Source organism: Ruditapes philippinarum, unplaced genomic scaffold (genome assembly GCF_026571515.1).
Source record: "Ruditapes philippinarum isolate M1 unplaced genomic scaffold, ASM2657151v2 ctg104_1_1_1_1, whole genome shotgun sequence".
Taxonomy (NCBI): Eukaryota; Metazoa; Mollusca; class Bivalvia; order Venerida; family Veneridae; genus Ruditapes; species Ruditapes philippinarum.
This window is the reverse complement of record NW_026855603.1, coordinates 46,790-60,770: the sequence shown is the minus strand read 5'-3', so window position 1 is coordinate 60,770 and position 13,981 is coordinate 46,790. Positions and strand designations below refer to the sequence as shown.

Genomic DNA, 13,981 nt, shown 5'->3' with positions numbered 1-13,981 from the left:
TTATTTATATACGACTATTCCTAAATTTAGTTTTAGAAACTCGAGCAGTTTAAATTATCATTACCGTTATAATGGTTCAATATTTAACAACGGGTGGTTAAATAAATCTTATATTCACAATAAACGATAGAAAAGAAGAAATTACGTTTAAATTTGGTGTCTATTGTAATTATGAATCATGTATGTGGTTTGACGTTTTATTTCACTGTGTGTTATTCATACAAGGATATTGTTGGCTCTGCTGAGACATGTATATGCTATCAGTATGTATTTCAGTTAGCATTTATACATTTTATACCATACAGAAGTCATTACGCATATAAATTTAACATACATTTACACAGTTTCTAAATTTTAATATATAAAACACGTGTACAAAAACAACACACTTATTGAACCATACGAAAGACTGGTGGGGACATTTAAGCTTTATGATTTCCCTATTTCATCTACATGAAATCCTGATTCCAACTTCGTGAATTCCCGATTTCAACTTCATGAATTCACGATTTCAACTTCACGAATTCAACGTCGTAAATTCAAGTTGAAGTTGAAATCGTGAATTCATGAAGTTAAAATCGTGAATACATGGAGTTGAAATCGTGAATTCATGAAATTAAATTCGTGAAGTTAAAATCGTGATATCATGAAGTTGAAATCTTAATATCATGAAGTTGAACTCATAAATTCGTGAAGTTGAAATCGTAAATTCGTGAAGTTCAAATCGTGATTTCATGAAGTTGAATTCGTAGATTTGAAATCGTGAATTCATGAAGTTTAAATCGTGAATTCATGAAGCTGAAATCGTGATATCATTAAGAAAAAAATCACGAGTGAACTCTTGAGATTGAAATTGTGAATTCGTGAAGTTGAAATCGTGAATATACGAAGTTGAATGCATGAAGTTGAAATCGTGTATCCATGAAATTGAAATCAGAAATTCATGAAGTTTAAATCGTGATATCATGAAGTTGAAATAGGGAATTCATGAGGTTGAAACCGTATATTAGTGAAGTAAAAATCTTGAATTGTCGTAGTTGAAGCGTGAATTCATGAAGATGAATTCGTAAAGTTAAAATCGTAACATCATGAAGTTGAAACCGTCAATCCATGAAGTTGAAGTCATGAATTCATGTGGTTGAAATCGTGAATTCACGAAGATGAATTCGTGAAGTTAAAATTGTGATATCATGAAGTTGAAATCTTGATATCATTAAGCTGAACTCATGAATTCGTGAAGTTGAAATCGCGAATTCACGAAGATGAATTCGTGAAGTTGAAATCGTGAATTATCATAGTTGAAACGTGAAGTTGAACTCATAAATTTGTAATTCATAAAGTTGATAGTTGAAGTTGAAATCGTGAAATCATGATGTTGATATCGTGAAAGCATAAAGTTGAAATCGTGAATTCGTGATTTCCGTATGTTAAAAGCGAGAATTCACGAAGTTGTAATTGTGAATTTATGATGATGAAATTGGGAATTTATGGAGTTGAAATGGCACTACCGGTCTTTCGTAGAACCACACTTTCCTTCACTGAAAGGAAAACATGCATCATTTAATCATTACACCATTGACTTAAGTTACAGTGAAAAAACGTGATAGGTATAAAATATAATCGACTCCTACAGTACAATATATACAATAAAGAGCACTTAAACACTATCTCTGTTGATTCAATTATTTCCTCTAAAGGCAGCCCCCTTTTTTTTTGGGAACATCCTGATAATATCAGAAGCAATTAAACAAGAGTAAGAGAAAATGAAAATTGAAATGACACATACGGTTCTGTTTCGTCGAATCAGCGGATCTTAAAAAAACTTAAACGTCGAAACTGTAAAGCGACGAAACGATACGCTGAAGCGATGATACAAAACAAGATATAAATATTGTGCCTTTGTATCCTCTCGCCATTCGGTATGCATTATCTTGTCGCTTCGGTGTAACGTTTCTCCGCTTTTGGCTTATCTTTATGCAACTTTTATCACTGATCACCCTACTTCTACTGCATCACGAACGCAGTGCGGGCGATTTTGTATATTCTGACATCCTTTCGGTAATTTACGATGAATGTAAGTACCGTTTGCAGTTTTTACCTTCACAATTCATTGTATTTTACTTTTAAATACATTCGCAAATTTTTCATGATAATTAGCATAGGTCATTTGGTTTGCTGCTTTAAAATATCTTATCGTGTTATCGTCTCACTGCGTTGGTAAATCGTTTGGTCGCGTTGGCATCTCTAGTCGCTCTAGCCGAACTTCTTGTTATGTCTTCTCGTGCATGTGTAATGTTCCAGATAACATACGATCGATGTTGATCTTGATTCATATGTAAGGGAAATATTTTACTCCTGTTTTAATTTTAATTGCAAAGTTATCAAGTTGTCAACATGGGTGTATCAATTTGGATACGCATGTGCATGAGTGAAAGGTGTAGTCGCCACAGAAATGATTGCTTCAATGGAACATGGAAGACACAAGTGCATTTTAAGGTATTCACCATTTTGGAAACAGTACGACCCTGTCGGTCAAAAAATTTACTCAACCTAATTATTGGTCTGGCTTTGGGTGTGGGGCGAATCCACAAACACAAAAGAAAATAACCAAGAATAAAAAGAAAGACAGGGGAAATAACACCCGTGATATCATATCTGCTCTTTTTGCCGCCGTTTGTCCGTCAGTCCCACTCTTGTTAAATGGTTTCTGAAATATAAGAAATTATGTTAATTTTGTTTTAACTTCAGTATGATATGAATACATATATATATTCTGTCTTGATACTAACTTTTGGACAGAAATTAATGAATTAATGATCTAGAAGTTCAGTTATATCAATTGTCATCTTCATATTTTTGCCTTGATTTGACTTTATCAAAAGTAAATTGCGAAAATCATATTTATAAAGAACCTGATTTCTATCTATTATTAATATTTTTTCCAAAATATTATTCGCATTATATCATCGTGTTTTTACCGGATGTTCTCGCAATTTTCGAATTTTGATTCTCGTAGACAAATAACGTAATATCATCTTTTTAATAATGAAGTAATGTATACATAGTTTGAATCGTTTTTGAATAGTATCATATATTGCTACATTACATACCTAAATTCAAGACGAAATATGACAAATTGACTTTTAGTATTTACACCGTTTCTCCCCTACAAACAACTTTGATAACAAGATACAACAGCAGTTTCATTTGTATGTAAAAAAAGAAATACCGTCAAGAATGCTATCCATGCATTCGTTTTCGGTTTAGGCTCGTCCTGTCTTTTTTGTTTGCCATCCTGAAAGAAACAGTTATTTACTATATCCTCGTTATCAATATGGTACCTTTTTAAATAATACAAAATAAAAGGATAAAAATGATGGTAAACAGTCAAACACATTTATTTTACACGCTAAATAAACATACCATATCATTCTCTTCATTACTGACTTCAGATCTTGTTGTTTTCTTTGACTTTGCCCGCTGTAGAACATTCACATACGCAAATTCAAGTAACGCAGCAAACACAAAGAGTAGACACACGAACATCCAAATATCTATTGCCTTGACGTAAGACACTGGCGGAAGTGACTGTCGTATACCGGAACTTTGTGTTGTCATGGTAAGCACGCAGGTTACTCCTAGAGAAACTCGAGCAGGTACAGCATTTGGATCAACCCAGAACGACACCCAAGACAAAACAACAAGTAAGATACTTGGTACAAACACTTGTAGAAAATAGAAACCGACTTTTCTCGTCATCACAAGATTTGCTTTTAACGCCGAGAACGTTCCGGCTAAAAATTTATAAAAAAGTAAATGGATTAATATTATTGATATATATTTTAATTATGTTGTAAGTGATCTGCGTTGCATAGTTCTAAAATGTAGTTTTTCTAGATACCTCCTTTGACGTGTATAAACATCATACATTATTAAAACTATAACTACGACTTTAGTTCTTATCTTTAAGACAGTTTGTATTTTCAGTTTTTGAATTGATTGTATCTTAAGATAATATTCAAGGTATTTTTTATCGTATTTTATTACATTGTTGGCCTAATCGTGTGCCAAAGTGACAATATAGTGTTTAATTCATATAGAACTGAACGAGCATAACTTATTTATCACACTAAATAACATATATGTTTCCCCATGTAAACGTATATTCCACATAACTATAGATAATTTTTTGACAAGACAATAGTTTGTTTCTAGAAATCTAAATTGAAGTAGCAGCATTTGTGAAAGCTAGTTCCTTTGGCAGTTATGAGTATAATTGTGCATTCTCTTTTTTTTTGTCGTGTCATATTATTCTTATCACGAGAGAACGTTGAAAGATTTATTTTTTGTTAAAACATCATACACCAGGAGAACTTACTTGCCGAGTAACGATATTCATAGTCATTGGTAACTATTTCATCTTCTAGTAACGTAAACTGTGGCATCTCAAGATGATCTGTGATAATACCCTGTCTCTCGTGCCAGTGTAACTTTATGTTGTCATTCGTGTAGCCAACTGAATATAAAATATCAACAACACACAACTACCTCCTTGTTATTATGTAAATCATAGCATTACGTTATATTAATTTACAAAACATAAAACTTTTTACTATAAAGATGTAAAAATCTGTATTATGATTTAACAACAATTCATACAATACATTTTATGAATTATTAAGAGTGTAAATTCAAGTGTTGTTCTCAGCCACACTTAATATTTAAGTATGACATTTATCTTATTTCACGGTAATTATTTTTTTAACTCATAACGAACAAAAGAAGATATTATTTCATATTTTTGTTATATTCAAGAAATCATGCTACCTTACGAATTATTAACTAAAATACGGCATAGCGTAGAACATGTAGAATAATATAGAACAGTTACTCTGGTGTACTATGGGAGTAAACTTACAGCTCTGTATATCAATAGAGCATTGCTGGCTATCAAATGGGTAGTACTGTAACAACATTGTACATCCCAGGGACAAAGACAATCTGCAACAAAATGTTGCTTATATTACCTTTTAAACAATTCAACAATGTTGAAAAGTCAGTACTCATGTTTATTTTCAAGCATTTAGTTTTAGTTTTTATATTCTCTAAACATAATAAATTTATAATATTTTCTTTGCAATTTAAACATACCTTTTAAAGTGAAAGTATGCCAATCAAAAGGTATATAGTGAGTGAACAGGGGAGAGTCCAAATAAATTTTCATTTTGCCATAATTCCTTTTGATTTAATAATTTACTTCGCATAAACAATAAATAACCCTCATACCATCTAGAATTTACCTGTAACGTTCAATTTATAATACGAGTGGGACAGTCTTTTAATATTTTAGGCAGATTTTGAATTTTATAATAAACATTTCCAATATAAACTGTTGGTCAAACACCAATCAAACAGTCAATCTTTTGAAAAATAAAGTTAATTCAGCTCAACTTGACTATAAAAATATGAGCATAATGTCACTTTAAAATAGTGTAAAACAATTGGTTTCAACAAAATGAAAAAAGTGATAGATACTTGAGACGCATAAGAATGTCTGCATTTCAAGAGACGGTAATGATGACCCATTTATGAAAGTATAAAGAAAGCAATACAAAAATGGAAGACCGGATACCTGACGCTGTATACCACGGTTCCATTCCGGAAGATATGCATCAATTTGTTTGTTGACGTCACGGTATGTACATATGCTCTCTTTTCATTTGGGAAGAAGATATCCGGTTGCCATACATTGTCGGTATTCTTTGAGTCAAGTTCGAGTTTAGTATCACTTGTCGTGTTTGCAGTAAAATCTAGACGCGGATCTCGCCACCACATACGTAGATACACGTCTATAGAATATTCCTGGTGATAAAATATCAAATAAATAGAGGAAAGGTACTTCTACAGGTGACTCAACAAACATAGATGAAAGACTGTTTAAAAACGTAATCATTTTAACCTGCTTAAAATATTTACGGTTCTTCACATAAAACGTTTTAAGGACACTTGGAAAAACAATGAAAATCGGAAAGTTGCACCCATTCATTTAACATTTCTGGTTTCTGTGTATCTATAGCAGACATATATGATTTCAAAAAGTTTTATTCAAACAATATAAGGTGCTAGAAACGAAAAGTATAAAGAATAGCATGTGGTTACTCGCATTTTGCACGAAAAATTACCCTGAATATTTTTAACTTCTATGATTGAAACATAAAATAAACTAGAATAGAGGATCTTTGTTGCAGCAGTAATACAAATCTTAAAATAAATCATGTTTTGTTAATTACCATTTTTGCTTCACTGATAGAATGCATATCGTGAATAGTGATTTGTATGGTAACATTTGTTGGAAATTCTGAAATGATCAAATAAAAAAAATCATAACAACAATCGAGTACAGATACGGTCGAAATTATCATTCGGATTATTTGTATCTTTTAAATTGTATTTTGTATTACAATAAAAATTGAAATCGTTTTAAGATAATATGACTGGTACGAAAATCATTCTACTTTATGTCAGTAACATACAATATGTTCATCTTAAATCCGTTGAGAAGATGACTTCTTGTTTTAAGAGATAAACTAAACAGTTGTTTACTATCATTTTATGGTTTTAAACACTTTGAACGATTTCTAACGCTAATGTAAAGTATGTTAATCCATTACCCCGGATAACCTTGTACGATTTTAGTCATGCAGATGCTTCTCTGTTCCGTGTGTGATCAATAGCTCTGTCGGACAAATATTCAATTAAATACAATGGCTTAATGCGTAAATATTTAACGAATGTAAATTAGTTGCTTTTAGACGTTGTCAGTGAAATACATTATGTAATGAAATATTCATGAAAGTTTGCTGGAAATACCATATCACATACCTTCATCAAAGTCAGGAACAATATTAGCATCATATCTAGAGGCGTTTAACAAATATGAAGTGATCTCTCGTCTGTAAATATTGAATTATGATTAATTTCTAACTCTATCAACTTGAAAATATATGTTCTTGTTAAAACACAAATGACAAAAATGACATTTAAGATCCACTTTAAGTCTGTATTAGACGCCGTAGTGGAGAGTCTCCTATTTTTGGTTTGTTTCCTTAAGAGTACTCTGCTAGTGTGGCTGGGTTGTGTTGGGTCTGCGTTTTGTAAACGTCGCCTTACCTTATTGATCTTAGTTTTCATTTTTGTATTTTTCAAACGACTTTTATCATCCATATCTTGTGATTTATTCATAATAATGAGAATTATTTCAAGCGAGGAAGCTGTTTATTTATGAGATAAATTGTTTGTGACATGTAAATACATCTATGTTAATCCTCAGAAGATGCTACTTTACCTTCACAGTTTTTATAAGGAAGAATGCTAAAGAAAAATACAACAGTTGTTCTCTTAAGCTTCGGTGAAAAATATTATCCAACATTTGCTGATGTATTTCACCTACCCTTCATCTAATGAAATATCTTAATGCTAGTTTTTTGTTTGTTTTGTTTTTGTTTTCATTATACCTCTTAAATTTAGATGAGTAGAGCATGCTTCTTTACCTTGACAAAGCCTCGCATCTGGTTGATGAGATAAGAATTCCAGAAAACACGATGATTGAAGTATATATACTTATATACATCTTCTTATATTTACATCAATTTAAACTAATCTGGAATGAAACAAAGATCATTACAATAACACACAAATAAATCCTCTATTTTTTTTAACAACAATGACATGAGTTGTCCATCGCTGAGCGGTGAGGGGCAAGTGATTTGAAGTCAATGACCACTCGGTCATGAAAACCCCTAAAAAGTCATTTCTAAAATAGATTAAGAATATTCAGATCCTTTCCTGTACAAAAAATATAAACAAGTTCTAAAGTGATGAATACGTCATTAAATAACCAAATAAAAACATTGAAAAATATAGGAACTCCACAGAGATCTAAAAATTTGAATTTTTTACATAGATCAACTAGGGGACTTCAAACACGAAAATAAGCTATAGATAATCTAGAAATTACCAAGGAATAATTTAGAAATCGTCATTTTGTGATATTCATAGATATTGGAGCGAAAGGTGTTGCTACGCTTTTCATTTTATGCGTCATTTTTCACAATAAGCATAATTATTCTTGGAAAAATGAGTGATCTGAAAATTTGCGCGCTAATTCTTAGTCTAGACTTACATCAAATGGGACATAAGTCCTCGGAAAAAATATTTTTAGTCCTGTCAGGTAAAAAAAAAACTCAGTGAAGACCTTTAAATTCAATTTACTAAAAGTATGTTAGAGTTAATTAATTGATGTTTTATCATTTAAAGGGAAATATAACTTTTGTCAATATTTCAAAAGCAGATATATTCTAAACCTCAATAAATGTATAATCCTTAACACTGAATACATATACTACATGAAACTATAAAACTGATGCAGCCCCTTTTCTTTTTCAAATCTTATTACTTATGACATTTTTTTATTCCAACCATCTTAAGTTATCAAAGAAAGCCGGTTTGACTGATCAACAGCCGGGATATGACAAAAACTGTATTAATCAGCTTACAAATCAGACAATTATACCTCAGATATGTTTATATTAATTATTATTGATAATCATATCGGACATTCATTTATCTGGTTTAAAGTTTGATTTGTACTCAAAATGAATTGTATTTTTTCGTTTTTGAAATATTGAACGTTTGTTCCTAAGATGTTTTACATTCATAAAAAGGCTTTTTAGAAATATAAACTAATAAAACAGCATTGTCGATTGTTATCTATTATAACTTTTTAATTTTACTGGTTTGGTATGCGTGGTTGCACATTTCTAAACTCTTTTCTTTGGTACAAGTAAATGGTTAAATGTCTATATAGATCAATACAAATGGATTGATAAAACATGCTTGCATCAACTTAATATTTGTTGTGATAGACAATACATTTGTAATAGTTATTTTCAACATTTTTACACAAACATTGATTTCAAGTTTAAAGTTTAGGAAATAAAAAACATGTATTTAAGATCACTAATATTTAAGAGAATCAGTGTAAATTTTCAAGAAATAACTGAGTAATGCAGGGTCAATTAATGTAATGCAATAAAAACGACGTCATTTATTCCATAATGAATCTTATCTAAACTTAACACTTTGAACGCAATGCAACGCCGCCTTGTTTATCATATTTTAAGTTAGTACTGGAATATAATAACAAGAAAAAAAAATCTTATTCTCTTATTACAAAATTCTGTTACATATATTTCAGTATTAATCTTGCTATAAATCTTTACTTACATCAACTATCCAAGGTACTCCATATTGTAATAAATACAGGTTGATGAAAATTAGTATTACATGTAAACTGCATGTGGAAAAAGCATAACTACAACAATTCCGATAGATAAAGATATAACATTCCCCAATGATGCTAGTCGCACTACAGTACGTTAATTACTTCATTAATAATTACCTTACCGTTAGTACATATGTTTTTGTAATAAAATATCGTAGCTTACCAACTTTTCAATTCTTCTGAAATATAACGATATGATATTGATGTTTAAAAAAGGAATGTTTGTTAATATGAATTTCGAATGAGTGTGTTTTATAAATACATATGTTCAGAAGATGCTGTCTGAAACAATAAATTGTCAATGTTCTTTTTATGTGACTGTTTAACAAATTGTTCCATTTATACATGTAGATTATTTGAAGTACTATAAATGCTTTGTTTCAATTCAACCTCTTCAACAAAACGAAACATATTTATTTTCTAAGCGTTAACATGTTAACGAATAATGGCAACAACAACAACAACAACAAATGAAAAAGGGGACTAATGCTGATCAATAGAATCAAACACACAAAAGCTCATAACTAAAAATAAACACAAATAATGCGTAGTAACTGTATGCATGTATTAATACAACATTATATAATTGTGTATAGTTTACAATGAAAATGCTGCACACAGCACATGCACACATTAAGACTGCCACATGTGAAACAATGAACAAATATTATTGATTTATTTTCTAAAAAGTATATATAAACAGAAATAGAATCCACAATATATACATGCTTAACTGGCAAATGATAACAAAAATGTAGGTATATAATTACCAGATGTTAGCTTTTGTCCAGCGTTGCGTCGAATAATTAATACAGCTCCAACGCTTGCAATATTTTCATTTCGGCAGCTTTCTTTAAGGGTTTTATTTCTCTCTATTTTATCGTTACATCAGCGTTGTTCGTGCCGTGTGGATGCCGTAAAAAGTTGCCCCAAACATTCAATTAAAGATGTTTTATAATTCAGATCCTTGTAGATCGTTCAACACGACATTTTTGTTTTGTTCATGGTTTCTTTAGTATTGCTTACTTGAATGATATTTAATCGCCATTAGGATATGTTGCCTGCTTTTTAATTTTGTCTCTTGGCAGCTTTTCTGTGATATTCAGGCTTCCTAACCTCTGATGATTCTGATCCCGTTTCAAAATTCAGTTATATTTAGTTCCGCCTATTGTTTCCTGTTGGGTGCACACGCATTCTTTTACTCGGGGATCATACGCCGATTTTCATTGAATGAATCTAAATAGTCACATTGAAGGTTCTGTAATTACCGCGATTTACACACATCTGCGGATATTTCAAAATTCAAAATGATTATCATTTCATATTAAATGCAGAATAATGCTTAAAGCGGTAATATAGGTGGCCGGTAGCTTGCAATTACCACTACCGTCCATGAACAGGCTTAACAAAACAGAGCCTGCAATATTTTCAATCCTTATCAGGCTTTCTTTTTATCCATTTCAGACAGCGCATGGTTCACTGACCGATAAGAAGGAAAAATTATAAAAATAATATACTGAAATAAATGAACCAAAATAATATATTTTCATATTGTAATGTTTCAAAACTTTCAACGAATGACTTTTAGCAATGAATATGAAAATATATTCTACCGAGTAATATTTTGGCTTTATTAGGTCAGTTAAATATTCATACAATACACGTCTTCTTTTATATTCTTCGTGTTCATAAAAGAGTGTTTGTTTCATTTTCATAAATTTAAATGAAATAATAATCGGCATCAGATACCATATAAAATATTTATTTTGAAAATATTTTGAGTCAAACGACATTTATATTTGTATGTCTTTAATATTGTTTTTGTAGTACTGAATGGACATAAATATAAATTATAGACCTAAGGTAACAATGATGTTAATAACGACATGGCTGAAATGTCCACTAATAAATTTAGAGCGGTATTTCGCCGTGATTTGGAGGATAAACTACAAACATCCGTCGTCCTGCTTTATCATTTAACAATAAACACCGCATGTCACAACCTTTATTCACATAAATGTTTGCATGTCTCTAGAGTCGTAAGTTTTGGTTAATATTTATATTCAAAACACATAGAAACATAGAAAATCTTGGCTTAAAGTCTTCGTGCATTTCATTTTTGACAAATTTTGAAGGTATTTACTTTACATTTACATTTACTGTTCACAAACTGTCAAGGGACTCTACTACGAGTAACTACAGCATGAGTTTTGACTAAATTCTATCTTTTTGTTAATATAAAAAACCTCCTACATTACTAGTGTATATGCTGTTGTTTAATTATCGAGTATCGTTCTGTTCGGATGACAGTCATGCTGTACACTTGTTTTTAATTATGTTTGCTCATATACAAGACAACTAGCATACCTTGACATAATATGCTACTAATGGAATGCTTTATATGTATGCGTGTAATACATTGTTCCATATTGTCACTTGACATTAGGCACCACCTTAAACCACATTGAATACATTAATATGTATATAGACGATGCATTTGACCGTCTAGAATGATACTACATATCTTAAAACATTGATGGGTGATGGGCTGATTAATAACGTGAAATGACTAAAAATTAGTCAACTTCGATTAACAATTCATTTTGTAAATGCACGATTTTTACAGTGTTGTTTTATTTCATAAGTGCGCATTAAATTATAGTTTGAAGACATATCTAATTAACAATATATATATTACTTTGTTGTGTATTGATGCATACGAAAAATACTCGGGCATGCTTTACTCACGTTATCAATTAAAATAGTAAACAATTTAATTTTATATTTGTCCCGAGTGTATTGTATATCTAACATACACATTTTACAGTTCATTTATTATTGACAGTTCATTATTGCCGGTCACAGACCGAAACTTATTTTGATCTATCCGATTATCTACATGGACATATTTTGCCAATTTATATGTTAACATGTTTTTCTTTCACCAGTGCTTCATAGTCACATTTGCAATATGTAAACAAAGTAGTATGTTAATCAGTATATTTTTATTGTCACCACCTAACGTTCCTAAATGCTGCACCTTCATCACGTTGTATAGAAAAAAATCGATTTTTTTTATTTTGTGATTATCATACTAAATTGGTTTGTAAAATTGGTCTTTTTTGACAGCTTATCAGTGATATGCAGGCTTCATAACCGCTGATCCCCTTTCAAAATTAAATTCTATTTTGTTTTGTTCCGCCCATTGTTTTCTCGTTGAGGGCACAAATAGTTTTTTTACTTGGGGACCTTACGCCGCTTTTCATGGTGTTACATTGAAGGTTCCATTATCACCGCCGTATGAACACATCTGCGTATGTTTCTTAATTCAAAATTTTATCATTACATGTTTAAATGTTGAATACTGCTTAAGCCGGAGCTTGGGTGTGACCTGTAACTTGCACTTTCCAGTACCGTCAATGAATAGATTCAATCAAACTGAGCTTGCAACGTTTTCAATTTTGTCGTTTTTGACTTTATTCTTTATGGATTCTATTTCTCTCTTTTTTCTAGCAGGGTAGAAGAAGCTATGGTTCTGGAGTCGGTATAAAAAGACTGATTTTACCTCAAAGTGGTATTACCCACCAATCTCTATGCATCGACTCCGAATATCAAAGTCTTGTAGTAAAGAGAAGGTGTTCGTCTGTAGTGTAGAACGTCTGTTGTTTCTCTTTGTATATTTCGTCATACCTAAATCATTTTCAGATAAGAACATGGTATATAAAGTATATTGCATTAAATTCTAGCTTATATAAATGCTAACAGACATACATAGGATACCAAGGTGTTATAAATCAAGACAAGGGAGTTGATAATCATGATATTTACAGATCTGGTTGATATTAGTTCCATTAATCATTACTGTTGTTTCTACGATGTGCTGCATTATGGTACATTATATAACGCTATCTCAGAGAGGCAGATGCAGTACGTGCATATTCTCTATTTTATACAAGTGACAGAAGTGCAATCATTTAAATGTTATCTTTTCCCTTATCAGTCACTCACAAATAAAAAGTGGAATTTCATCAAACTGCTCTCTTTAGCAAACTGAATATGTTTTTAGAATTTCAGTTTATACAACTTTATTTGTTCGATTATGCTAGAAGCTATAAGCTTATTAAAACACTTAAACCAACCAGTACTAAGCAATGAATGTAAAGTTTATTGCTCAAGGAAACAACGACTTGCCCGTGACTGTGTTTGAACCCACGCGGTCAGCAATCCTTAGGTTACTAGTTCGACGCGTTTACCATTCGGCCACTCTTAGAATTTTAAAATATGAAAATAAACAAATTATTAAAATCATTAGGTTTGATCTATAAATTATATCATATTTTATCAATAAACGTATCATTTTTTCAAACAACCATATCTAAACGTTGATAATTTTAAGGTTATTTTCATGACAACAATTTCATAAATATCTATTTAAAATTAATTTGGATTGACATTTTGTTTAACCATTCATTTTGTTCTAAGAATAAATGTTGAAAGCTTCCTGCAAAAAAATCATTCTCCGATAGCTGACAGCTTTTTAAATCTATAAAGTATGTTTGCAACAGCAGTCCAGGGTCACTTCTAAAGCTGAAAATTATATCAAATATAAAAAGTTAAAATTAAATAGATGTAAATAGG

General features: G+C 30.9%; 1 protein-coding gene across 2 annotated transcripts; it reads right to left on the bottom strand.

Moving 5' to 3' along the window:
* Nucleotides 1-2,435: 2,435 nt before the first annotated feature.
* On the bottom strand, nucleotides 2,436-9,445 carry LOC132743850 (glycine receptor subunit alpha-2-like). Of its 2 annotated transcripts, XM_060732423.1 has the most exons (10): nucleotides 9,286-9,444; nucleotides 7,551-7,660; nucleotides 6,883-6,953; nucleotides 6,291-6,358; nucleotides 5,633-5,862; nucleotides 4,919-5,001; nucleotides 4,379-4,516; nucleotides 3,424-3,794; nucleotides 3,230-3,295; nucleotides 2,436-2,707 (listed from the first exon to the last, which is right to left on the bottom strand). In XM_060732423.1, the coding sequence occupies exons 2-10, from the start codon at nucleotides 7,628-7,630 to the stop codon at nucleotides 2,555-2,557; spliced, it is 1,260 nt and encodes a 419-aa protein (XP_060588406.1). In that variant the 5' UTR covers nucleotides 7,631-7,660; nucleotides 9,286-9,444; the 3' UTR covers nucleotides 2,436-2,554. The 2 variants fall into 2 exon arrangements, with proteins under 2 accessions (XP_060588406.1, XP_060588407.1); XM_060732424.1 differs by lacking the exon at nucleotides 3,230-3,295 and having other exon boundaries at nucleotides 9,286-9,445.
* Nucleotides 9,446-13,981: the final 4,536 nt, after the last annotated feature.

Bases quoted from the DNA above. Each gene is read 5' to 3' on its own strand.
- LOC132743850 (XM_060732423.1), bottom strand. From the start codon at position 7,630: ATGTATATAAGTATATATACTTCAATCATCGTGTTTTCTGGAATTCTT. The intron at 6,359-6,882 runs GTATGTGATATG...TGATCATTTCAG, and splicing joins TGTTCCTGACTTTGATGAAG to AATTTCCAACAAATGTTACC. The intron at 4,517-4,918 runs GTAAGTTTACTC...TTTTATATTCAG, and splicing joins CTCTATTGATATACAGAGCT to TTGGCTACACGAATGACAAC.